Source organism: Podarcis liolepis, assembly GCF_965112155.1.
Source record: "Podarcis liolepis genome assembly, chromosome: 2".
In the NCBI taxonomy this organism is placed as follows: Eukaryota; Metazoa; Chordata; class Lepidosauria; order Squamata; family Lacertidae; genus Podarcis; species Podarcis liolepis.
The window spans coordinates 48,462,132-48,489,714 of record NC_139555.1 but is presented as its reverse complement, the minus strand read 5'-3'; the positions used below and the strand labels follow the sequence as shown (position 1 = coordinate 48,489,714).

The 27,583-nt window shown below is 40.9% G+C and overlaps 1 protein-coding gene across 2 annotated transcripts in view; it reads left to right on the top strand.

Annotated features, from left to right (window-relative positions):
* The window catches only part of SLIT3 (slit guidance ligand 3), a 411,520-nt gene that overhangs the window by 377,541 nt on the left and 6,396 nt on the right, over window positions 1-27,583 (top strand). For both annotated transcript variants that reach the window (XM_083481735.1, XM_083481734.1), the window contains exons 31-33: window positions 7,135-7,375; window positions 10,420-10,550; window positions 25,983-26,137. In XM_083481735.1, coding sequence (XP_083337861.1) covers window positions 7,135-7,375; window positions 10,420-10,550; window positions 25,983-26,137 — 527 coding nt within the window. The remainder of the gene's footprint in view (window positions 1-7,134; window positions 7,376-10,419; window positions 10,551-25,982; window positions 26,138-27,583) is intronic.

Below are 27,583 nucleotides of genomic sequence, written 5' to 3'. Positions count from 1 at the left end.
GGAAAAAAAGAGCTATGATAAAATAGAAATGCAGGAGCATTTGTGAACCTTTTTTCTGGTCATTGAACCTACAGCAATTTACTGTTTTCCCGATTTCATTGCTTCTTTCCTTTTGTTCTTACCATGTACTTCTGTTGCATTACTCTGCTTTTAGCATTCTGAAGAGCAGGTATTGATTCTTAAAGTGATGTAAGGCCATGCTTTCAAAAGCTCAGTGCTTACAAAAGATAAGATAAGGAAATGAATTTCTTTGTTCACCATTCCTGTTCTATTCTCTCCTTAAATCTTTGACTTTATGCTGGTTGTACAGAAAAAGGCTAATGGATAGATTTGTCTAAGTTCCTAAATCGCCTGTGTTCCTAAAAGTGTCCATTTGTTGGTGGCACATTATTTTAAAGTATGTTGCTCGAAACGTACCATGCTTAAAAGTAACATGCCACCAAAAAAAAACATGTTACAAAAAAAAAGTAACAATGCCACCAATGGGGGACATTGTTTTTAGGAACCAATGTAGTGGGAGCACAGTGCCTGTGAAAGTCTAGAGACTTCAGCACGATAAATGTTTTGTATGTTTGTTTTCAGAATTTATATCCTGCCTTTCTGGTAAAGATTCAAAGCCACTTGCAATCAAAACCAGAATTTTCCAAAAATATAAATAAGTTAGTCAAATAGAAAGGAAGTGTGGCACTCTCTAAAAACATCAGGAACAAAAGCAGTAAAAGAACGTCATCATTTGACATTCATATGGAATTTATATAGAACATAGATGCATTATAATAAAACCATACTTTTAATAGCTTGAGTATTGTATGCTGTCCTAGGTGCTCATGCTTTTGCCTTATATAAGAAGATTTGCAGTTGTCCATTTTCCATTTTTATCCCTTTCTGTCACTCCTAGTTCATCTGTGGTGTTCCTCACCTTGCCAAACAAAAAAGACAATGAAATGAGCATTGCAAAGATGTATTTATGAGAGGGTAAACCAGTCAACTGCCCAGGGCAGCAAATTGGAGGCGGAGTCACCTCCCACAAAAGCTCAGCCCAGGCCCTGGAGCCAATGGCCACCATGGTGGACTCATGGGCCAGCAGTGGGAAGGGAGAAGCAAATTTATCACACCAGCCAAGGACAGCGCCCCTGTTGTGAAAGGGGAGGTGACACAACTTCACAACAGTTTCTCCTGAGAGAAAGTGAGATGGGAGGGTAGCACTCGTGTATAGTTTATTGTTGAAAGGGACGGCAGCAAATCTCTTCTGCAGACACTATAAATAAAACATTGTATGTATACTTCCTCTTCAATGCTCCTTTGGCATGACTGTCAGAAGGCATTTGGAAGCTTTCACTTCCGCTTTCATTTTATTTATTTTCATTTTATTTGTTTCATTTTCATTTTATTTATTTATTTCCGCTTTCATTTTCATTTATTTTGTTTCAACAAATCATAAGATTAATCACAGATTAGGGCACAGATGTAATGCTAAACTGTGGTTAACTGAAATCAGAAGTGAAATCTTTCCATCTCCTCATGGCCATACCGGAGGAGGAAAGAGGAGCAGTGGAGGAGAATGCCAGCCCAAAGGGCTTGTTCTCATAATGACAAACCAGTTTATTGTTCTTTGGAGCTGTATCTTACATTTAGAGCAATGGAGACTGAACTCTTCTGTAGTGAACTCTTTACACTTTAGGCATGGGAGTTTAAAATGAAGTTTAAAATTCTGGTAACAAAATACTTCTACTTATTATTCTTTACACGAACTTTGCCTTCTGTATTTTCCTGGCAGGCTGCTCTGCTGGGGATTTGGAATCCCTTTTTTATTATTTTAAAGACAGCAATGGCAAACACTGTGAGCACCACAAAGTTGAGTTCTCTGATGTGCGTGCATGTAAAATCAATTTCAATTCATTTACAAAAGAGAGCAGTGGTACATGCCTTGGGCATTAGCTGTGTAGTTATCTGAAAGTCTTAAGTGCCAATGAAAAAGAAGGATTGCTTATGGTGGCCTATGGGAATGGAAATTAGGATGAATGTAATAAACTGCAGCCAATTTAGCTAAAACACTGAATGATCTTGTCATGTATGTACCAGGCTACTTCCAGCTAGGCATTTTGTGTGAAATCACCATTCATGATTCACGCACCCTGATGTTCTCATCTATTTGAAACAGACAGTTTCACTTTTTTTTGAGAAGGATGAGTAAGTATCAGTATTAAGAGATTCAATTTTGACATGGGCAGTGGCATATCAGGCAGGGGGATGTATCACAGCTCAACACACATTTGCTATAACCTTTGTGGTGAGCACCATTTTATTGCCCTGTTAATTTTGTTTAAGCAAGTTTAAACAAACTAAACACTTTCTCATCTAAAGTGGGGGGGGGTTGGGGTCTTTTTAATGTTTGTGAAATACTAGCTTAATGAAAGTGTAACTACAATGCAGTGGGAAGATGCCAGAGTCCTGCCCTTCCAACAGCAGCTTTGTTGCCACTTATCAGAATAGGGTAAGGTAGAGTAGTGGTGAAGTTGGAGCTGGGAGGATACACTGTTGGAATACACTTGGCATATTTGCTGGTGCACCCACATAACCCACACAACCTCAGTTCAACACTTCCAATCTTTTTTTTTAAGCAAAATGTTGTTTAAATTGAGTGTTTTAGCAGTATACCCCTGTGACCCTAAATTTAAAAATGAATAAAGGGAGAACCCTTTCCAATTCTTTCACCATATTTCTCTCCATAAAACTTCCAATATACCGTATACGTCCAATCCAATCGTTTTGACATTTCATGGGTAGCAGTGGGCAATCATACATAAACCCTTATTGATTATATTTTGACTCAATTACTTCTTCAAATAACAGCCTATGTGATTTGTAGCTTTGTAGCACCCACTGGTGTGGACATAACATGGCATGAGGAGCATACAGGCACTCACAGCCCAGAATGATGATGTTGTTGGCATCCACCTGTCTTGAGAGACAATGGATTGTGCCTCCAGCAGTGAAGTCAAACTGATAGGTTAGCAGCACTGAAGTGACCTCCCTGGGGCGCAAGCCTGGGCAAGTTTGACCTAGCTTCATGTGTTGGGGTGTGTTATTTATTTATTTTTGTTATTATCTTGTGTACTCTCTGGTTTTTTGCTTTAAACCACCCTGTGATCTTTGGATGAAGGGTGATATATAAACTTAATAAATCATCATCATCATGATACAGGAAGGTTTTGAGCAACCTTTTCTGCTCATTTTTTACACACCACAAAAATTCATCCTGACCTCATTATACATGTTATTTGTAAACCTACATACGAAATATATAAATATAATTTATTAAGACTGTTCCCCCAGGAAACACTGTTGGATGTCAGTCGGCATGAGTATATTTTTGATTTTGCTAATTTCAACGTGGCCCACTCCCAAGTAAGTGTGTTTAGGGCTGTGGCCTAAATTTTGATGAAGTAGCCCAAACAAAGTGCTGTTAAAAAAAAAAAAAAGCTAACAGACTGCAGTTTGCTGAAGACTTAGTGGCATCATAACAACGTGAAGATGCTGTGAAACTGCAGTCTCACCACCCTTGTAGACGGGCTTTGAGGCTGTTGCAGCTGTTGCCAATGTCACAATTCTTTTTCAGGGCACTTTTGTGAACCTGACATCTGGTTCCAACTTGAATGAAGTGCCTGTGGTTGCAGACTTAGGTTGTACAGTTTGGTATGATCCCTGCTTACTTAAAGGATTTCTGCAGAAACTCCTTGCTGCAAAATGTCACAGCGGGAGAACTTCTGAAATAGCTATGTAACAAAGAAATAAAACAACATGCATTATACAAAGCTCAGCAGTTGTAATGTATGTTTCCCCTCCATAGTGACATCTATCAGAAAAATAGGTGGACTGCTAAAGGGAAGGTTTAATAAGTCAGACTCTACTTACCAGGGGTTCATGAATTCTAAAGAGAGTTCATACAAAAGTTAAGGGAAAAAATAACACAGAGTCAATATCTGGGAGAAAGTGGCCATATTATTTATTTCAGAAGCGCTCACACTAATAAGCTATTTCATAGTTTTATAGAGTTGCAGTCAAGAAAGATTGGCAAAACCTGTGCTTGCTACTGATTCATATATACTAGAATGTGACTTAAGCAACAAGAAAGCAATATCTTTGCATGTAAGTTTTAAAAGCCCAGCTCCTCCTTCACATCACTTTAAGCCGAGGAGAGTCAACCAGTGGCGTAGCGTGGGTTGTCAGCACCCGGGGCAAGGCAAGTAATTTGCGCCCCCTAACCTGTGGATTTGCGCCACCTAACCCGTGGATTTGCGCCCCCTAACCCTAACCCCCAGGTGTTGCGCCCGGTGCGGCCGGCCCCCCCTGCACCCCCCACGCTACGCCACTGGAGTCAACTGTCATTTTTCACAATAAGAAATTGCTAGATGAGAAGGTACATTAGACACAGTTCCATCTATCTTTCCTTCTCAACTTTCAAGAAAACAAGAGACACGGGGCCAGACAAGTTGTGAGGTTAAATGCAGTTTTTGGATTTAATGTGTGGTCCTCTGTCCCCCTGAAATGCATAACATTACCTGGAAGATAGATCACCAGGGTTGCATCATGCACAGAGGGGAAATGCAACCCTTTCCTCTCCTGCTTTGGTGCTGAGGAAAATCCTTCCTCTGAAGATGCTATTTGTATTGTGAGGAAATCCTCCATTGAAGCCATTGAGGGATTCCAGCCCTTCAAGCTAACGCTCTTTGAAAAAACCTGCACATTCAGTGCAAAACATAGTGCACAGTCTCTGTTGCTACCTTTGTCTGGATATTGTCTGCATATTTTAGGATGTATTGTTCCATTCAATGTCTTTTTTTTTAAAAAAAAGAATTCTTAATTATTCATTTATATTAAGCAAAGCTGCAGCCCTATGCATGCTATCTGGGAGTCAGCTCCATTAAATAGTGTGGTCTTAGTTCTGAGAAACATGCATAGATTTGCCGTGGGCTTTTTGTTTTTGTTTTTTGCTCTCCTTTGCTTAGTTCAGAGAAGTTGTGGTATTATCTTCACACACATTTTCAGTTCTTAAACTGTGTGGGTTTTATTAATATTGTACATTTGCTTGTAGCTTCTTGCTTTTACTCTAAATCCATCAAAGGGGCTTTTCTGCAACAATGACAGAATAAACCTCTTAATTGGAAAGTCTATAGAATGTCTTTGGAAAGAGGGCATGCACCATAGTCTGCTTTACATTTTCTGTGTGCTATGGTGTGACTTTCATGTTAATGATACGCTCATTATGTTATACAAATAGTTTGTTTAGTTTTGGAAAGTTGTTATAAAGAAGAACTTTGGGACAATCAGCAGAAAAATAAAGAAATAAATCTTCCTCTCTGTCTCAGCTTAGCCACATTGCCTGGTCAGAGGCATACCTAAGGGTTGGTGAAACTGGCCCCCACCAGGAGTGCAGGCCCAGGGGGAGGTCCGGAAATCACCTATCAGGTGTTGGTTTCCTCCCGCAACACCTGGAACACGCCCTGGCTCAGCATTTCAGCTCCTGCTTTGCCTGTAGAAGGAATCTGCTAGGATCTCCAACAGGAAAATCTGCTGCTGCTGCTACTGCTGCTGCTGATAATGATGATGGTGATGATGATGGCAGAAGGGGGTCCTCAGAGTGGCTTCCCTGTTAAGAGCAGCACATGCAGCCTGTCCAGTCTTGAGGAGGCATGATCCTCCTGTCCTGGCAACCTCGCTTGCTTCTCAGTTTTTTTTCAGGAAGATGCTTATACAGTTCATTGCCAGGGGTCAATGATACAGCTCCTTGCCACCTCTGTGCCTGCCTAATGTGCCAGTCTGGCAGCATTTGAGAACTATGGGTGAGCACAGCTGTCTTCATGGGCATGCAGTATCAGCATTCTGATCAGAGTCAGACAATGAAGTAGTCTGTTGTTGGAAGGTCACAGTAGCTCTTCGCACGTCTTCCCCCCTGGTGATTTTTCAGTGAAGTGTCTTGTCATTGGCCCTATCCCACAAGGGAAAGCAAATTGCATTGGGTGGGGGGATTTAAAAAAAATGAGAATACTTGGAGGCACTACAGGGAAAGACAAAACAATGCAAATATTGCTCAAAAGTAATCTAGAACCACTACTTCACATTCTGACCCAGTCTTACGTTGTGGCTGACATCTGAAAACTATTTCTCACATAACAGTTTTCTTAGATGTGCCTCACTTTCATTTAGGACCAACCATGAACATCACTACTGGTCTGTTTCACTGCTAGTGATAGGAAGCAGCCCCACATAGCTACCTTGTAAGCAGCATGACTGTGGCTCAATAAAACTAGACACTAGCTGTAAGTGTGACCTAAGAGAGAATACATTTTTCTTATTAGTAAAACCACTCCTGAAAAGAGGAGCAGATGTCACTGAAAAGACTTGAATTCTAGTCGGTTTCTATTTTAGCCAAAATGTGGACAGAATGGACACACACAGGAATAACAAATTAAAAACAAGTTGAAACTTCATTAGAAACGGAAGGCTGGTAATTGCAAAGAACATGATTACAAATATTTATTTTCAAACCTCTTATAAGAGATTACAGTGTGCCTTGCTTTCAAAACCACCTTGCTGCAATTTTACAAGTGCCTGATATATTGTTTCATTTAAAAAAAACTTAATGAAGTGAATGGTATAGTTTTGAAAGGTTGGTGGTGTTTTCCTTTCCAAATGTCACATGAATATCTATCTGCATATTTAGCAGTCAAATAATTCAGTCACACATTTTGATTTAAATATGAATTTAAATGAGTGTTTTCTAGCCTGATTTCCACCCCACCCCCATCGGCCATGTACCACTGGTGATTTTCCACTCAGGGTGTAGGATTGAAGTACCGGTAATTGATATGTAATGTTTCCTGCTCATATGGTTTTATAAAGTGCTCTCGTGAACATATATACTAATATATATATAGTCCATTATGTACTCACAGGATTACCTAAAAAACCAAAACAAGAGCTGGAAATGTTTCTTTGGTTTTGGCCCAGTATTTGTCACTTTTGTACACCCTAGAGCAGCAGGAGTTGACAACGGCACATTTAGATTTGAACTTCATATCTTTAAACTTCTGGTGGGTTTAGAATAACATTCTTACTTTCTTATTTTTTAAGTGGGCTTTTCTGTGAAAATCCTCCGCCGATGGTTCTGCTCCAGACAAGCCCTTGTGACTACTATGAATGCCAAAACGGAGCGCAGTGCATTGTCGTGCACCAGGAACCCGTCTGTCGTTGCCTGGCTGGTTTTGCTGGCCAGAAGTGTGAGAAACTAATTACCGTCAATTTTGTTGGAAAGGATTCCTACGTTGAACTTCCACAAGCCAAAATCCGCCCTCAAGCAAACATCTCCCTTCAAGTAAGTCAACCCAGTTCTGTTCCCATATAATGTGGCAAAGAACTTATACAAAGGCCAGCACACACATTACATTCACTACCAGCGAAAACAGTCTTACTGTGATAAGCAATACCCACTTAAACCATCATTGGAAGGAACACCTGATGACTTTAAAAGCTGATTAAATTAATCTGCATGCTTTCACACGCTCCTGATGCAGTTTAAGCATCTTGTACTGGGAGAGAGCCATAATTTCTTTCCTCACTCAATACGATGGAACAAAAAAATGAAGAAACAATTTTGTTTATTTTTTTGACGTTGCTCAACCCCTCTTCATTCTCTCTGGTTTTGCTTGCATAAAAAAGCAAAATGCGCCATGATCTAGGAGCTGAGGCACATTCAGTCATATAGGCCACATCTTGGGCTTCATGTTGAAAACAGGTTTATGACAAAAGTAGATTTTGAATGATAATATAAAAGCCAGACTTGTTTACTACATGGATCTCTCACAGATGGTGTTCTCAAAGCTTATTTTGCAGTTAAAATATTGCTTCTCCATCTGGTAGCTAATGCCACACAAGTAAAAAATTAGCTTTAATGAAGCATCTCTTAAAACAGGATTAAGGGGTGCTTCCAAATAAAAAGAAATGAAATAAATAAAAAGTCACTTTCAACTTACCAGTCTGAGCAAATACTTTGATTTTTTTTTTAAAAAAGTGAATATTTCAGTTTCAGATATTGCCATTTGTCTTCCAATTTAAAAATCACTCTGGCACATTTACTGCAGAAATAATTGGAACTAATACTTGTTTCTGAGAACCTCAAAGGCCTTTTTTTAAGCATGTAGCTACATAAGAAGGTTGGGAGAAGACGTATAGATAAAACTTCGGGAGCAGTGGCTAAATGCTTGAAAACTTGTGTGGAACTAAACTAATCACGATACAGGGAAAGCTGAAATAATGCAGGGGGGAAGCTGCAGAAGCTAGTCATGCCTACTGCCACTGCTACCTGCAGTGAAAGTGTTTTCAGTAGAAACGCTTCCCTGTGATCTGTATGCATGGACAACATATTAGAGGACTCACAGAGCATTTCCACATGAGAGGAGACCTTGCAGAATCCCTGCTAAATATGACATTTGGAATTCCTCCCCAACCCACACAAGCATTCAACAAGCATTCGTCAGTATGTGCATACAACCACTTTACACAACTGCTGAATGCATGGGTGGTGGTTTAATCTTAATTCTGAAATGGTCCATTGTGTATCAGCTGTTACTACTGAAGGATGCAGACAGGAGACTTGGCGTGGTGTAGCCTACCACTTGACTTGCCTGTCCTGGCAGGGCACTGCACCATTTTCTGAAGTCATTGTAAGTGGTTTACTTATTTTAAAGCCTTCAGTTCATGGCTGCTGTTTTCATAAGCAGTCAGCAGTTGAATAATATTTTTAGAAGTTTGTTGTGTTACATTCTGTCATTTTATTTCTCAAGCACTTTGAGCTATGTGAGATTTTGGGTAAAAAGTTATCAAAAAAGTAAAAAAAAATGAGAGAAGATGCATGCCATTATGAGTGCTTCTTAAGCAGAAAGAATTAACTATAAATTATATAAACAAGTAAACTCAGGATTTCCTAACTGGGGGGACAGGTATTGCTTTTGTTTACTGTATTATGTCTTTGTGATCCTTGGAGGGGCGGTATAGAAATTTAATAAATTTAGTACTTGGCTTCAATGTGCATTTAAAGTTTCATATTTTCACAAGCTTCCCTCTTCAAAACTGACCTGAGGGATGTTTGACATGAGTAATTCTTAGTGTACATTTTACCTGGTTGTGTTTCTGGTGGTACAGAAACTGTATGTATCCCGTTTATTAACTTTCAGTGAACATTTGTCCTAGCAAAGCTCCTTTTATAGAATAAGCACAGTAACTGTGATCTGATTCCTAATGCCCACTGCACACAGAGATGCTTACTGAAACATCTAGAGATGCCACACTTAAAATGGTACATGCGAAGGAAAGAGCAACTTTCAATCATTTTGAGTTTAGGTTTCAGTTGTAAAACTTGGGTTGTAAAATGGTTTTTTACTTCAAAGGCTCTCCAGCACAGGGGGGCAAAAGTTCACAGTAAAGTTAAAAGCACAAATGGATGTTTTGTTCGGGAAGTTGCTCATAGGAAGTTTAAAAGGGGATGTTTTGATCAGGATATTTTGCATACAAGGGCCTGAGGTTCAGCCTAGGAAGCAGACAATTAAGGGGAAATAAAAACTTTACCAGAAAGCTACTCTCCTGATTGGTAAAAGTTTGGAAAGGCAATGGAAAAAAGGGTAGTTAGAAAGCTGTGGAATCAGAGATTTGAAGAGTTGCAGTTGACAAAGCTGGAAGAGATGGAGGGAACTGAAACACTGGGAAGTATAAGAGCATAGTTGGGCACTGCAACAGGAGGAATGTGGAAGAGACCACAAAGAGACCCGGAAGTTGAACAGAGGGATGCCAAAATTGCTGAATACTGACTTGGTTAGGGGAAAAGTCTAGACTAGGTATAGAATGCATTTATCTCTATTTATGGATAACTTTCTTGCCTTACTAAAGGTTCCTAAAACCTTAAGTAAAAGCATATAGTAATTTGTGGGAGGAGGGGGCGGAATTAGTCTGAGGACCTGTTATTTATGCCATGCCTAATTGCTTTATCACTCTCTGCAGAGGAGGGAGTAGGTTAGGCCGGATAATATCTGAAAGGCTAACAGGCTGTTCACTGAAAGCAGCCAGAGAAAAATCAAGATATGCACTGGGTGGCAGTAGCGAGAAGATAAAGGATTGTTGTGTTGGCTGGTCTGCTTGCCACCTTTCCTTTTAATGGTGCAGGCTACAACCAGTGCCATCACACTGTAAAAAAGTAACCATTTTCTTTACCAAAGAGCACAGTGCAATGGCTTTGAGATAAATGTTTTGGTATTTACTAACTATACATGAGGTAATAGTTGTTGTGACAATACATAAATATTATGTATATGCCTTTGCTTTTTATTTATATATTGCCATTAATCACTTTTACTTTGACATTTAAAGGTAGCAACAGATAAAGACAATGGCATCTTATTATACAAAGGAGACAACGATCCCCTGGCTTTAGAGTTGTATCAAGGTCACGTGAGACTTATCTATGACACGCTGAGTGCCCCACCCACAACTATATACAGGTAAGTACACTGGCTACAGAATTAGAAAGTGAAGATTTCCTTTTAAAAGTAAAATTGCATTCTCTCTCTCTGCTTACAATTTCACATTTTCCTTATCAGGCTATAAGAAAAGATGCTGTTGGGAATTTTTTTTAAAAAAAAACAACCCCTAAATAAAACCAGTATATTTACAGACCCACATTTCATTACTGTATGGACTTCCTGCTATAAGTTTATATCTGTCCAAACAATCTATTCTAATCCTCATTCTGACACCACACATATAGAATAGGTCACAATCTGCTTGCCTTCAGTTGAATCACAATTGGGCCAGAAGGCATTTTGAAACTGGAAGAAATTATGAAGTTTCAACTGTGAACCACCTAGACCAGTCCCTTCATGTGAGTTAAAGCCAATTACCCAGAGTAACTGTTAATGAATAAAGCACCCAGCATCGTCACAGTTCAGCTGTTGCTACTGTCACAGAGAACACACACAGTGCAAAAAGGATCTTACAGACAAAACAGCAATAGATGCCTTGCACAAGGAAAGCAAACCATGTATGGATTGAAAGCAGGGGAAATTTAGCCAGTCTGACCTGGGAAGGGCAAAGGGGGGAAATGCTTTTCTGGCTGCACATATATGGTCATCAAATACCAAGAGCACGTCCTTACTTTGCACAACCATTGTCTTTGTCACAAGTGCAAAAATATTTCACACAATAAGCATGGAAAGTGTGGATGATACGCATGTGTAATGTGCATGGTAGAATTAAACCCAGTTAGGGCTCCTGGGTGTGTATGAGTGTTTAATGATTCATGTCTATTGTTCACACATTGTTTGTTCTCAGCACATAACCTCCTTTCTCTAATTCTGAGAGTTTCTAGTGCCCCAGAGGATCCAAATATGGTATCTTTCTGTTTTAAAGAAATCCTATCACCCTGCACACTAAACATCAAAAAGACCAATTTGATGTACAGAGGAACAGGAAACTGCTTACAGAGGCTTCAGTTCTTTGTGTGAATTTTTTAACACTCCGGAAACAAGACAGGATGGGTAATTAGCTCAGTTTGGTGCCGTCTGCTCTTTTTAGGGGACTGTGTTGTATGCAACAGAGTGGAATCAAGCTCAGTGGGCTTCCTTCTTTGCTGGCGGTGTATCGACTAATTAGGCAGTGCATTGGCCTCAGCTAGCTCTGTACTGGAACAGAAAGGCTAATCATTAGGTCTGAGCTAGCCTGTCTACCCATCGGAAGGGGTTTTGTTGGTTACTTTCACCAGTGATTATAGTCTGGTGGGATAGCCATGAAAACAGACTCTTTATTCTGTAGCTAATCCTAATTAATTCCATGTTATAGCAAAGGCAGAGTTGTTACAGCAGTTTTATGCCACTAATTAGAACATAGGGGAAGGCTCATTAGTTGCAGACAACACATGAGGTGGCAGATCAGAGCGGGTGCCTGCTCCCTATTGTTGATAGCAGAATGCTGTAGTGACAAGGGGCTGCTTCTGATATCTCAGCATTTCATGGATCCTCTCCTTCCTGGCAAAGTTACCCGTGGCGTGAAGCATCAGTGTCCTCATTATTCCCGTGCCCTTCATATTGATCAAGGAGGAGGTCTCCATTCAGAATGACACCTCATTACCATAAGATTAATGGCCTGCTCGCTGGCTGTGTTTTGCACTGTGTGATCTGTTGAGATGGTGAAAGCTGCTGCTTAATGTGATGCCCTTTCTGAAATGTCACTCTAATCTTTTATTAGTTTAAGGAGTATAGCAGAATGGGGATTAGCATCAAGCTCGATAGGAAAAGATTGGGCTGAGGGAGAAAAAGCTACAGCTGAAGAATGTCAAAAGGCAGGGGAAGGTGGGAGGAGCTTCTAAGTGAATTAGATTCCCACCCCCACCCCCACGAAGGAGGGGGGTCCAGAAGGGGAAATTTCCGGCTCCTTGTGCTTCCTATTATGTAAATGGCCATGTTTGCAGAGAAGTAGATCTTGGGTACTATTAAGAAAAATGTGTATTGTTGTGACTCTGCTGATAGGACACACCTCTATAATTCTATTATTCTATGGCTTCAAAAACTGGGGAGATCCTGCCTGTGCCAAGCCATCTGTGATGGGATGATGAGCTGCTTGTGCGTAAAATCGTAGTCCCTCAGAGTTTGTGCAACTCCACAAACCTCTGTGTGTGACAGAGCTCCTCAGACATGTCTGCTCTAATCACTTGCAGATTCCGACAGTGGTTGTTTTCGGAAGCGCTTCCAGCATAACAGCTCCTTAACGGAAACACGTCTTCGTGACTTGCAGCGTGACAGCTTCCTGCGAGGCATGGGTCTCCCTATGGGAGCTTCTGACACCTCCCCACTGTTCTCGCTGGACGTGTCCCTGAGCCCTCCCTCTTGCTCGTTTTCCCTCAGAGATCCTCCCCTTTCCCTGCTAGTTCCTGCTTTAGCTGCTGCGTCTCTCTCAGCCTTCGTGAGACTTTCCTCCAGAGACCCATCTCTCCCCCTGCTGGTTCCTGCTTCAGCTGTTGAGTCCCTCCCAGCCTCCGTGAGCCCTCTCCCCACCTGTTCCTCCGATGGCAGTTCCCTGACACCATCCAACCAGTGATGGGATCTTTGTGTGTCATGAGACAGAAGGCACAGGCAATACTCTGTTCATTTAAGGTGTACAGTTATTGAATATGCATGCAAGTCAGCAGTATCACCCACAGCACAATATCAAGCCAATCCAGACTACAATTGTACCACAGTAAGAGAGAAAGAAAATCTGCACACAAAGCAGATATCCCAAGAAGTTTAGCCAGGACCCTAAGCGTATATCACTGATGATAAGATATTTTACAATAAAGAAATTAAGTATGCAGAAGATTTTCTAGAAAATTATTTACCCATTTTAAAGTTTAGAGAGCATAATACCAGAGTGGGGGATGAGGAAAGTAGCACACATTGGCCATGTTTGGATCCAGTGCTAAATCAGGGCTTCCTTCTTTGTAAACAAGCTGCATCAAGTCTTGCTATCCCCTGCCACCCACCCAAACTCCCACACAGCCAAGAGTAGGACTTTAACAGTGTTTACTTTAAATTTTTTTTAAAAAATTCTTTATTGAAATATAAAAAGTAATGTGTATATAATTTAGGGTTGCCAAAAACTTTATTATTTTGGAGAAAAGAAAAGCAGCTCAACAATTTTCCCAGTTTGTGTCCAGATTTTCGCTTTTTGAAATATGACAACCCTAATATAATTGTAAGTTTCTCTGCCTCTCAGCTTGTTACTGCATCTCAACTGGGGATTGTAGTTTACACTAATTATGATTGGTTTAAACAAGCCAGCTTCATAATGCATGGTTTGAAGTTGGCTTGTGAAACTAATCAAAGTTACTGATATATCACTGTCCCTACTTCAGGCGCAAGGACAAGCTGAGATTCAGGGATTCCCAGACATGCAGCAGTAGGTAGGTAGATTGTGAACGCAAGGCTCGCTATGGCTTGTTCAAGAATCAATTTATTTCCTGCTTTGCCAGTTCTGTCCTTTCTTTTTGGTGCCTCTTGCTTAAAGGGAAAGGACTTTCTAAAGATGTGAGCAGAATGGCAGCTCCTGTCCAGTCAGTGCCTTGCCTGGAATTTGCTCCACCACCACCACCTACCCTCCATCTTGGTAAAGCAGAGCCATTTGGAATTAGTTACTGCTCTATGGGGGCAGAGAAGTACATCCATGCCAGCATACTGGCACCAGCTACAAAGAGAACCTGAATTTAAAAAGAAAAGGGGGGAAGTGAGAAAATGTTTTTATAGCCTGCCCAATGTGCACTGATTTAAAATATGTTGTAGGGTTTGTGGAAGGTTCTTTTCAAGATTGCTGGTGTTGCAAGAACTTCATAACTAGCCGTCACTGCTTAAACTTCTTTTAGCCAATTTCCCCTCTACACAGTTTCCAGAAAGAAACCAATCCCAGAATCTGATTTATGTCATTGTTTACTTTAGAACATGTTGAACAGGGTGAAGCTACAGATCATTCTAGCACATTTTTTTCAGGTATTGCTTCTTTCACTGTTTGGCCTACATGTTAGTCTCCACCAGTGGAACATGCCATATATGGAAACTAGCTTTTATATGACCAGATCACTTTCACAGCTGTAACTAGTGTTTTAACTGAGCTCCTTGGCACTGGGCATTTAGGATCAGTTTCAGAAATCAATATTAGGGCCTTGGAACAAGTGTGCCCTCAACATGCTTCATTAGCTGGGGCTATTTCTTTCTACTTTCATAAACAGGTTGGCCAAGGAAAAGGGTATCTTCAAATATTTGATTTGTGCTTTTCCATAGCCAGCATCTAGGGTTAGAGGAGTGTGTCTTGAACCCAGCACCTCTGTATCACAGATACAATTATATAGTTCTTCTTTACTTAATACCAGGAAGAACTATGTTCATTCATATAGCTCTGCTATATTCACAGCAGTTCGATCTGATGGTTTTCTACTTTAAGCATACAGAGTGATGTCAAATGAGAATGAATTGTGATTGTTCAGTATGTGCACTAGGTGTTCAGCAGCTGCCTTGTATAATGTGCACAATAGAAAGAATCCATCTTTGGATTTTGCTGATTCATGTTTGCTCAGAAGCAATGTGGAATATCTGAGATTCTTTGGGGATTCATTTCAGATTTCCTCAGCCTTATAACTTGGAGTGGAAATGTCAAAGTTTGCATTAATGTTTTCCTGGGCACTCAACATAATGTCAGGTAGAAGTCAGTAAATATATTTTAGTGGAGATTACATAAAGTATATTGCCATTTATCGCTAACTTTGAAAGAGAAGGAAATTAACTAAAGAAAACATTTCAATCAAACCTGAGCTGTTTTATCAGAAAAAAACATCCTAGGGATATGGGGTAGTTGGTAGAAATTTTAAAGCTAGGATTTTTAAAACATGCAAATATTTTATTACAAACATTTTCAAAAGACACTGCCTGTGTTGATATTTTCCCAATTTATATATAAGGCTTTTTTTAAAAGGGGGCTCTTATTCCTTCATTTAAAAATAAATAAATTTGCATTTGTAGACCAGATTCTTTTTCCTTAGCACTCTGCTTATTGCTTTATGTTTTGTAAGAATTTTAGTTAGGATAACAATTGTGATTCCATCTGACATTTGCAGGACAGAATTTCATATTCATTTATTTTTCTCCACTAGACAGTTTTGTTCTGTACTGTAACTGGAATGCTAAGCGTCTTAAAATGGAACTTTACAGCCTATATCTTTTAGGAAAATATCCATTGTCAATTTAAAGTAATGTAATTCAGCTGACAAATGACTCCATTTACCATTCCCCATGAGAGTTTGTTTATGGCAAGTATTAAAAAGCTTTAGTGATAGTTTTAAATTTTCAGCCACTGCATTTTCTGCAGTTAAAATTAGAGCAGAATGATGCACTGTTCAACCAAGGTCAGAAGCAGGCTACTAATCTGATCATTTTCACATAACTGGTTTTCCTACTATATGCAGAGGAGACAGTTGCATGGAACAGGGCTATCATTCTTTCTTTTTTCCTAGCATGGCTCATGTGCCCTACATCATGACCAGAAATTCAGCAGGTTTGACTTTTCCTACTATACAGGTGCAGTCATAAGAAACCATCATATTTCTCTCTGTCATATCACACTTACATTGTTTGTTTGTAGGCTCTCCATACTGATTCTTGCCAAATGGCCTTAAGGCAGCACTAAAATACAATAAAAACAACAAGAAGAAACTGGAAACAAAAGCAGCAGATAAAATAGAGCTGAACTCCTTTGGGAAGAAGGGCAGGATATAATTTTAATAAATAAATAAGGAGCCCAAATGAAAATGGTATAAAAGGACCTTCAGTGCCATTGAAGTTCATTTAAGGGATAAAGGAAGAGGATATGTTTTTTACTTGTGCATAAAAGACAGTAAAAAAAGCACCAAGTGAACACGTCTAGGGGAGAAAGAGTTCTGTAATTTGAGCATCACCACTGAAAAAAGTCTTCTCTGTGGTAGCAACCCAGTTTACCCACAAGAGTAGACAAACCTCAAGAAGAATCTCTGAAACAAATAGATGGGCAGGTCCATGTGGGAAGGCAGTCCTTCGGATAACCCTCTACCAATATCTTTTGTGGGTTTAAACACCAAAACCTGCACTTTGAATTGACCCTGGAAATAGAGAAGCAGTGAAAATGTTTTACATTGGAGTGATTTGTTCACAATAGTGTGGTCCACTTAATAGTCTGGCTGCTGCATTCTGCACTGGCTGAAACTGAAAGCCAGCAGCCCTTCCAGGGAAAAGCTGGTGGCTCTAACATTTATATAAATCACCCACCACCCACAATGTAAAGTATCAGAGCAGTGTACAAAAATATATGGATATTTGGTTGGGGATTAATTTTAGTATAATTGTTCTGTTCCTTTTTGTTGTTGTTGTTTTATTGGTTCTGTATAGTTTGTGTTTTGTTTTTAAGATCCGCTGAAAGAGGCGGTCATTAAACCGCTTCTTAAAAAAACATATTTAGACCCGGCCAATATGGGCAACTATCGCCCAGTCTCAAATCTTCCATTCTTGGGCAAGGTGATTGAGCGAGTGGTTGCCGAACAACTCCAGGCACGCCTGGAGGATGCGGACCATTTGGATCCCTTCCAATCGGGATTCAGGCCTCATCATGGGACTGAAACTGCCTTGGTCGCGCTGGTTGATGATCTCTGGCAAGCTAGGGACAAAGGTGAGAGTTGTTTCCTAGTTCTGCTGGATCTCTCAGCGGCCTTTGATACAATCGACCATAACATCCTTCTGGACCGTCTAGAGGGGCTGGGAGCTGGGGGCACTGTTATACAGTGGTTTCGCTCCTTCCTCCTGGGCCGTGTTCAGAAAGTGGGGGGGGTGAGTGTTCAGATCCCTGGGCCCTCACTTGTGGGGTGCCTCAGGGTTCCGTCCTCTCCCCCATGCTTTTTAACATCTATATGAAGCCGCTGGGAGAGATCATCAGGGGGTTTGGACTGGGTCTCCATCAATATGCAGATGATACCCAGCTCTACCTCTCTTTCAAATCAGAACCAGTGAAAGCGGTGAAGGTCCTGTGTGAGTGCCTGGAGGCGGTTGGAGGATGGATGGCGGCAAATGGATTGAAGTTGAATCCTGACAAGACAGAAGTACTGTTTTTGGGGGAGGCGGGCTGGCGTGGAGGACTCCCTGGTTCTGAATAGGGTAACTGTGTCCCTGAAGGACCAGGTGCGCAGCCTGGGAGTCATTTTGGACTCACAGCTGTCCATGGAGGCGCAGGTCAATTCTGTATCCAGGGCAGCTGTCTACCAACTCCACCTGGTACGCAGGCTGAGACCCTACCTGCCTGCGGACTGTCTCGCCAGAGTGGTGCATGCTCTAGTTATCTCCCGCTTGGACTACTGCAATGAGCTCTACGTGGGGCTACCTTTGAAGGTGACTCAGAAACTACAACTAATCCAGAATGCGGCAGCTAGACTGGTGACTGGGGGCAGCCGCCGAGGCCACATAACACCGGTCTTGAAAGACCTACATTGGCTCCCAGTACGTTTCCGAGCACAATTCAAAGTGCTGGTGCTGACCTTTAAAGCCCTAATCAGCCTCGGTCCAGTATATCTGAAGGAGCGTCTCCTCCCCCATCGTTCTGCCCGGACGCTGAGGTCCAGCTCCGAGGGCCTTCTGGCGGTTCCCTCACTGCGAGAGGCCAAATTACAGGGAACCAGGCAGAGGGCCTTCTCGGTAGTGGCGCCCGCCCTGCGGAACGCCCTCCCATCAGATGTCAAAGCGATAAATAACTACCTGACATTCAGAAGACATCTTAAGGCAGCCCTGTTCAGGGAAGTTTTTAATCTGTGATATTTTAATGTATTTTTGGTTTCTATGGAAGCCGCCCAGAGTGGCTGGGGAAACCCAGCCAGATGGGCGGGGTACAAATAAATTATTATTATTATTATTATTATTATTATTATTATTATTATTATTATTATATTCTTAACATAGGGCTGGGAACCCTGCAACCTGCAGGATGGATCAGACCTACCCCCCCCCCCGAAAAAAAAACCCCACCATTTGAAGTAACCTGTCAAGAACCCTCTCTCTGGCCGTTCACTTTCAGAGCAGGTGAAATGGGAGAGGTGCTGGATGTGCATGCATGCTGGGTGTATGTGTATGTAAGGTGGGGGGGATACGGTCTGTATGTGTGGTGAATGCAGTGAGCATGTGCAAGAAGAAGAAGTTGTGTTCAGTGGCTACTTTGGCTATGTTCACTGCTGGCATGTGAATATCAGAGGACTGAACAAACTTGAATGTGACTCTCTGGCCAAAAAGGTAGTAGCTTCTTGGTTAAGGCAATTGTTAAGTTGCATTTTATGCAGTAAGCAACAAATAAATGTAATCAATAATAAAATAAAATGCAAAAACAAATACTTTAATAAAAGACCAGTTGGCAGCCTGTGAAGGTTATTTGCTTGCTGCTACTCCACTGGGAGCTCAAAATGTTTTATGGGTGTGCAGAATGATAACCTGTTTCTAGATCTCTCATCTCATTTCATCTCATATGAAACATAGAGCGGGTACTGAAAATTCACTGGAACAAATCTGGGGATTCCTCCTTGGATGAAAGACCTGAGGGAAAGTGTTTTCATTTGAGATATGCAAATTAGATGAAACATACACTCAGGTACAAGAAATAACAAATCAGTTAAACTATCAACAAAGCAAATCATATGCATTTCAAGCTGCACTCTTCAGGAATACTTAAATAGATGTATAAATAAATGCAGTGCTTGCTCCGCTGATTCTGTTAATGAATGCTACTTTTAATGTATTGATTTGGGGTTTATATTATATTTCTCTTTCCTTTCTAAGTAGCTTGATTATTTATTTGAATTGGAGAAAGGGATGGAAGTATTAAAATGATAACTACACATTATATTAAGCACATGATTTAACTGGACATTCTGTTTGTTTAACAAAAGCAGCTGTGATCTGGTTTAGGACTGTAGTAAACAGGGAGATGAGATTTAACCCCTTTCATCCCTGCAGCATTATCCTGCAAAAATATAACCACATAACAGATTAGAATGGGTATCCCTCCAGATTATATTATTCTGTACAGATATTGTGTAATACATTATTTAAGGTATGCTTAAACAGACATGCATGCTGCTAAAATGTGAGCGTTCTTGCATATAATTTTTTGGGATGCATTAGCTTTTTGAGACATACATTGCCCTCTAGATCTCCATGCAAGTAACTGAGAAATCCTTTTTATTTGCTTGATTTCTTTTAGCTCTACTGGAAATGTTGAACCTTGGGCAGCATGTTGCCACCCAACTAATAAAGGGAAAGCAATTTCATTTCCTGGCTAGCTATCTGGTTTCTAAAGAGACAGCAGAGTGATTTTTTTTCCAGCTTCCAGTTTCAGCTAAATATCTTCATTTTTCTGCTTTCCATTCAAAGCTGGGAACATTTTTAATTATATCCGGCACTAATCACTGTCAACAGAGTATCTCCAAGTGAATAAAGCAGGTGCATGTCTTTTCAGAAGAAGAAAAAGTTATTATAAACCACTTCTGGATTAAAAACTTCCTTTTGAATACATTTACATTTTCCCCCTTTAGTCTTAATCATTATTTCTGTATTGATCTGTACTATGCAAACAAATTTAAGTCCTAGCCACTTACGCCTATTTCAATCCTGAATGTAAAAATGCTGGAAATAGTTTCTTGCAAATATTATATAGGAATGTCATTCTTGCCTTGAGGTTTATGGTTCTTTGCTGAAGTCTATGTCAGACATTCAAATGGGAAGGAGGAGTGCTTATCTCTCTCGCTTTTTCTTCTCAAAAATTTCCCCACTCCTTTTTTTGCCTGGGGTGGGGAGCAATACCATATGAAAAACTGACTAAGCATCGTATATAATTTGAGGGGTTTTCTTTCTTTTTTTTAACCGAGTAACTGACCACTGCATCAATTGAAGAGTATAGACTGGTGACTGGGGGTGGCTGCCGAGACCATATAACACCGGTCTTGAAAGACCTACATTGGCTCCCAGTACGTTTCCAAGCACGATTCAGAGTGTTGGTGTTGACCTTTAAAGCCCTAAACAGCCTCGGCCCAGTATACCTGAAGGAGCGTCTCCACCCTATCGTTCTGCCCGGACGCTGAGGTCCAGCACAGAGAGCCTTCTCAGTAGTGGCGCCCGCCCTGTGGAACGCCCTCCCATCAGATGTCAAAGAGATAAACAACTACCTGACATTCAGACGACATCTGAAGGCAGCCCTGTTCAGGGAAGTTTTTAATGTGTGACATCTTAGTTTATTTTTGGTCTTTGTGGAAGCCGCCCACAGTGGCTGGGGAAACCCAGCCAGATGGGCGGGGTACAAATAATAAATTATTATTATTATTATTAAGCATTATAGTTATTTATTGCAAGTTAGCTCAGACTAAGAATCCTAGCAACCTCTAGTCAGGAAATAATTGCTGGGTATAGGAGACAACAGAGGGAAACTAATGTTTATGTTTGTAAGGGAGACAAGAGTATGTTCATTGCATGTTGACGTCATGTTGTTCCAGACCATGTTTATTGCTTGTCTGGTGCACTTTATTGAAAGATACTAACAAGGATGGGGAACCTTTTTCAGCCTGAAGGCCACATTGCCTACTGGGTATTGTTCTGGGGGATACATGAGAATACACCAACAAACCTGACCTTGAGCATAGATTTATTCCATTCAGCTTTCAGTTCTCAACTTGGGTTCCAGGGAGCAGAGTCTCTGCTTCTTTCTGAATACTGTATCTGTTTTAAGAAATTCCTGTTGTGGATATCAGTCCACAACAAAGGAAGGGTGAAATATGTGTGCGAATATAACAATAATAAATAATTCCACCCTCATTCTATCATAGTCCTGGTTACCCAGTTCTGTTCTTCCATGAAAATGTCGATGAATCACAAATTTGTTTTGACACATCAGTTTAATACAATACCTCCCTGAAAACTGGAATAGGGTCGCTGGATGTGATAACTGCTGATGTCAGCTACTTTCCATACATTTTGTGTGTGTGTGTGTGTGTTGGAGGGGGGTCATTTTATAAGCAGATAGAACAACATCCTTTAAAAAGGCAAATCTAATGCAACTATTTTGAAGTGTGTTTATATTTCAATGAGGTTTTTTTAAGCATATATTGTGAATTCCAGAAGAATGGTTTCAAACAAGGCAGATTCCACTTATTGTACAGCATTTTAATAGTTTTACTGGAACTTAGCCCAAAGTAAAAACTTGAGGACTGTTTCTAATTGGTTGGCAGAAAGTTGCTAAGACAAGCTTTGGCTTTATGAATCCAAACACAAAGTTGGTGCTGATCCAATTCCTATTTTAAATTCCCCCTCTTTCTCTCTCTCACACGCACATACACACATTGCTATTTCTTATTTAATTTCTTATCAAAATAATCCTTGAAAAAGTGCTATATGTGTTTGCAATCCTAGATCATTTACAGATGTTCGGATCTTATTACATTTTCCCTTTGACAATTGCACAGCTCAGTTTCATTCTTCTCAGTTCCTAGAAAGCTTTAAGTTTCGTGGTACTTCATCCTGCCCCAGCTCAATTTTTCTGCCAAGCTGTTTACATTTTGATTTGAGATGATCGGGTAGTTCACTGTGTAAATATGAAAGTCACCATCACCCTTTGCCTGAAATTGCCTTTCAGTAATGCTCTACTGCCACCTAGAAGTCAAATGTTAGACTGCACCTTAATTGCATACTATGCAACTTCATTTCCCAAGACTGTGTACTTGACAAAATCACCTATGTCAACAATAGTTTTCACTGACTGTATCTGTCTGTAGACAATGCATACACTAGCATTGACAGTATTCTGATTTATGTTAGATATTGACTTCATCAGTTTGGTAGCTAATTCAACAAATTATTTGCCTTATTCGGGTTGTTGCATAACTGAAGAGGAAGAGCAATGTAGTGCAAATAAATCCTTGACATAATGCACTGTTTTGAGAGAATGGTCTGAAAACCACCTGGTTGACAACTGACCTCCCATTTTCACAAAACCCTGTCACCATAGGCAATAGCCCTCTTCACCCTTCAAGGCACAGTCAGTGTGCACTGTTGGCCCAACTGTGATGCACTGTTCAGTGTCTGTGGCTTTCTTCCCTTCATCTCTCGCCAAGCCACTGTCTCCAACTGTCTCAGACGATTGTTGACTCCCCTATAGCAGCAGCAAGCCAGGCTCTCTAGGAAGAAACATTCACATAAGCACTTATCATCTTGAAGGGGAATCCTTTCTTGGAATCCAGAGTTGTCTTTTTGAGGGTACAGCAATTGTATTTAACAAAATGCAATTTTTCAAGTGCTCCTTGGAGCATTAGTAGGATGGTCTTTAATTATACATTATCAGCTTTAAAACTCTGGGGCACAATCCAACCAGAGTCCCATTTATATGTCCCATTGGTTTATATCACATAGGCTTGATCATACATTTAGCTTTCCCATTGAATGCAATGGAGATTACATGCTTAACTTGGACTGGATCATGCCCTTATCGTCCACTCTTTTTCAATAAAGTTTAAGTAAATGCTATTTCACATTGAATGGCAGACCACCACAATGCTTCATCACAAATTGCTTTTGAATCTCACTTTCTCAGTTTAAAAGAAACCGTTTTCCATGTGGCAGGCAAGTGCTACTGCCTGGTAATGTTAAAGCTATGGACAGAGGCCATGATTGCAGCTATGATACATTCACACTAATAGTTTCCTGCATGTTTGTAATGGTCAGTGTCTCTCTGGTGGATAGGCATCATCCATCACTTGTGGTGGCTGAATGTTTTGTTACCTCTACAATATCAAAAATCATTTATAGAATGATTTGGCAATAGTGGCAATAGCAGTAAAAGCTATGCACTTCAGAATAGCTACTGCTGACGCTTGAGTCAGAAATAGCTGATCATTTCCTTTTTAAATGCAGCATATTTCTTTATTTGATGAAGTGTGTACTTCAGAATAGTGGTAAACAGTAAAATGAGGAGCAGTCCGTTGTTTAATCCACACTGAAGGATGATGAGAAGTAAAATGCTTTGCCGAGAGTGTTTGCCTTCAAATACATGTTATGTATTACCACATTTTCAGCAATAATAATAATAATAATAATAATAATAATAATAATAATAATTTGTACCCCACCCATCTGACTGGGTTACCCCAACAGCTTAATTTGTGTAAATGGTAACGGTAAAGGACCACTGAACGGTCCAGTCAAAGGTGACTTTGGGGTGCGGCACTGATCTCTGCTTTCAGGCCGAGGGACCTGGCGTTTGTCTACAGACAGCTTTCTGGGTCATGTGGCCAGCATGGCTAAATCACTTCTGGTGCAATGGAGTACCGTGTCAAAAGCCAAAGCACATGGAAAGGCCGTTTACCTTCCAGGTGCAGTGGTACCTATTTATCTACTTGCACTGGTATGCTTTGGATGAGGTGGGGATGAGGTGGGACAGAGCAACAGGAGTTTAGCCTGTTGTGCAGATTCAAACTGTCAACCTTGCGATCAGGATGCCCAAGAGGCTGTGGCCACAGCACCACCCGTGTCCCCATTTCTGTAGTTTTTATAGTCAGGGCATCCAAGTCAGTTTGGACTTCTAGACCGGGTCCTAAATTTCTGATTGTTACAAGTTTTGGGTGAAAACATTTTTATTATTGGTTATGATGTCCTCATCCATTAAATTGCTAGACAGACATTACAAATATTTTTTTTTTAAAAAAAAAAAAGACTGGCTATGACGACAGACTTAAAGTCTAATTAAAGACAGGACACACTGGAGGCAAATGAAACAAGGGAAAGGGACTTTTCATCTTGTCAGAATTCTGTTACTAAAATTTAGAAATATGAGCCCAATCAGGGCTAAAAAGATTTTTGAAATGGAAAACTATTTAAAAATTAGAATTTTTAATAATGTTGAAATATTCTTCCATTTTATTCAAGTAAAATTCAAACTTTCTTATGTGCTCTACCAAGACATATGGGCCTCTATATAATCCTGTTAATCAGAGCATTTAAAACTTAATCTCAAAAGGCCATATGCTGCAGAGGACCCAGTGATTTATGTCTGTGCACTCTGGCCAGAAATAAAAACCAGCAGTGCTAAATACTGTAGTGTTATCTTCTGACAAATGACTGTGGTTTTGACTTCTTCAGATAAGAGGGCTGAGTTGGGAGAAGGGAGACTGTTGCTGTATACATCGATTCTACCTCAAAAGTTCAAAGGTCATTAATTATGCTGCCTCAGCTCAAAGAAGCAGCTCTTCCCATCACAAGAATTTGAGTGGCTGTGTTTATACCACCACATGGAAGTCCCAGTTCACACACCTGACAATACCAGCTGGTTCATATGCTTATGCAATAGTTGTGCGTGTGAAGCCCAACATGTTTTGAGAGTCAACGGGTATTCTCCTGACCTGGCCTATGTAATAGCCCCAGTGAGAAGAATCAAATGTTATTTTTCACCCTATCACATCAGAACTATCAGCACATCCTGCTGAGGTTTCAGCTGGAGTCCATTTCTCTCTGGCAAGCTTTACAGTAAGCTTTCATAAGTGCTGCTATTACCATCACCACATGGCTTAGATCAGGCATAGGCAAACTCAGCCCTCCAGGTGTTTTGTGACTACAACTCCCATCATCCCTTGCTAACAGGACCAGTGGTCAGGGATGATGGGAGTTGTAGTCCCAAAACATCTGGAGGGCTGAGTCTGCCTATGCATGGCTTAGACTATTCTCCCAAATCCAGTCAGCTCCAGTGCTGCTGACTCTTACTCCAGACCAAGTAGCTAGTTCCTGGTTACTCTACACACGTAATCAGGAATCAGTACCATTAAGATAATTGTGTGTTCATAGGATAATTGTGTTCATATGTTAGCTTAGGTTTCTAATCCTGGCTACAGAATAGAACCTGAAAAACATGGTCACCATGATTCTCAATAACAAAGGGTGTAAGTCGGGATAAGAACTTCTCACAGTTTTTAAACAAGATATTAGTAGTGGGGTAGGGATTGGATTGGCCCATTGTAATGGTTTAGCCCTCCCCATGTCATTTTCCTGATACTGTATTTTTGCTCTATAAGACGCACTTTTCCCGTCCAAAAAAGTAAGGGGAAATATGTGTGTGCGTCTTATGGAGCGAATGCAGGCTCCATGGCTTCAGGGATAGCCACCCAAAGCCTCCGGAGCGCAGTGGGAGATTGTTAGAGGATCACTGTGCCTCAGTTTGCATATTGTTTTGGAAAGTGCAAATTTGATAGATTCAGCTTTAAATGTGTACTGAATCATATTTCTTCTCCGACTATAGTAGAAGCCTGAATATTATAGTTAAACACCTTCCTAATTTCTGCTTTTTTTCCTCTTCCCCCCCACCCCTCACTCTTTCAGTGTGGAAACAGTAAATGATGGGCAGTTTCACAGTGTGGAGTTGGTAATGTTGAACCAAACACTGAATTTGGTTGTGGATAAAGGAGCTCCCAAGAGTCTTGGCAAAATGCAGAAACAGCCTATAGTTGACGAAGATACTCCACTCTACATTGGAGGTAAGTTCAGTTTTTGACTGTTACTGAGAATCAAACCAGATATAACAGTGGAAGAGCCACAATTGCATATTGTCAGGGGTTTAGGAGCAGAGGCACGGGCAAGGGAGGAAACAGAGAGCGAAGGGGAGGAGGCAGAAGAAAAGATGAGTGATGACGATGACCCGAGATCTCCTAGTCTTTCCAGTGAATCAGAGGATTCACAGAAAGGAGCACCAGTGGCCAGGGCAAGGGGGGAGTCTAGGGGGGCACCCAAGGAAGATAGAGCCAGAGGGGACTCAGGGGGGAGCAGTTGGAAATCGGGACCAGCGTCACCGCCAGGGAGCAGGGAAGAGGAAGGGAGCCAGGGGGGAAGCGCTGGCAGCTCACCACAGGAGGGAGGGCATGAGTCAGGAGTGGCCACACCTCCATCGGGGAGCGAAGAAACGGTTAAGAGGAAAGTGGAAGGTTGGGCGCGCGCGCCAAGTTCAAATGCAGAGGAAGGCGGCGCAGTAAGCAGCCCCGAAAGGGAGCCAGGTCCTAAAGCCCGGCGCAAGGAGGCAGGAGGGTCCGGGTCAGCGTCAGAAGAATCCCGGAAGGAAGAAACCCCGGGGGGTAGAGGGACCCAGAGGAGGACAGTCAGGCGGAAAAGGTGGAGCAAGGCTAGGATATTAAGTTGGTGCACACGGGGCGGAGACTCAGACGGAGCTTCGCCGATCTAGCTACTAGACGTAGAGTTGCGCGCAGCAGCGTGAGAATGGAAACTGTAATTCAATAAAGACTTTTACTTAATGATCGCTGGCTAGCGTGATCCTCTGTGAGCTAGGATCTTCAAGCAGCTCTGACACATATATATTTTTATAAATGATAGATGCAACTGTAGGGCTGAAGTGCTGGGGGAAATTATTTTTCCAGTTCAAATTACCTTGCCAGAACAGGTATTTTTCCCATAAGGAAAAGTATAGTTCCAGGGGGACAATTCAGATTTGGAAAATGGCAGAGGCAAAAGGGTTAAAACTCCTTTTTTGTGCCACAGTCCCTATCCCAATCAATCTTTCACCCCAACTGGCAGCTTCATTTACCTTTTTTTTTTAAAAAAAAGAAACAAATAAATGCAAAAATCTGTTCCTGGGGGTATTTGTCTAATATCTCTTGGGAGGGAGCTCCACAATCTGAGCTGAGCACTGTTTTGAACCTGGGCCACAGTGTCCAAACCTATTCGTTTAACCATTGTAATTTGTTTTGTTTGTACATAAGGCATTTATGTATATTTGAAAATCCAGTATGACTTACACTTTGGAATAAGATACCAAACAATCATGCTTAAGAAATGATGGAACAGGAGGGGTGTAAAGCGGAATATAATGTACATTGCGAACTACTACTATTCACTTACCTAATTCCCCAGTGTGACCATCCCATTTCATTGACACATATTTCTTAGAATACCTTGAAGATGCTGAAGTATTC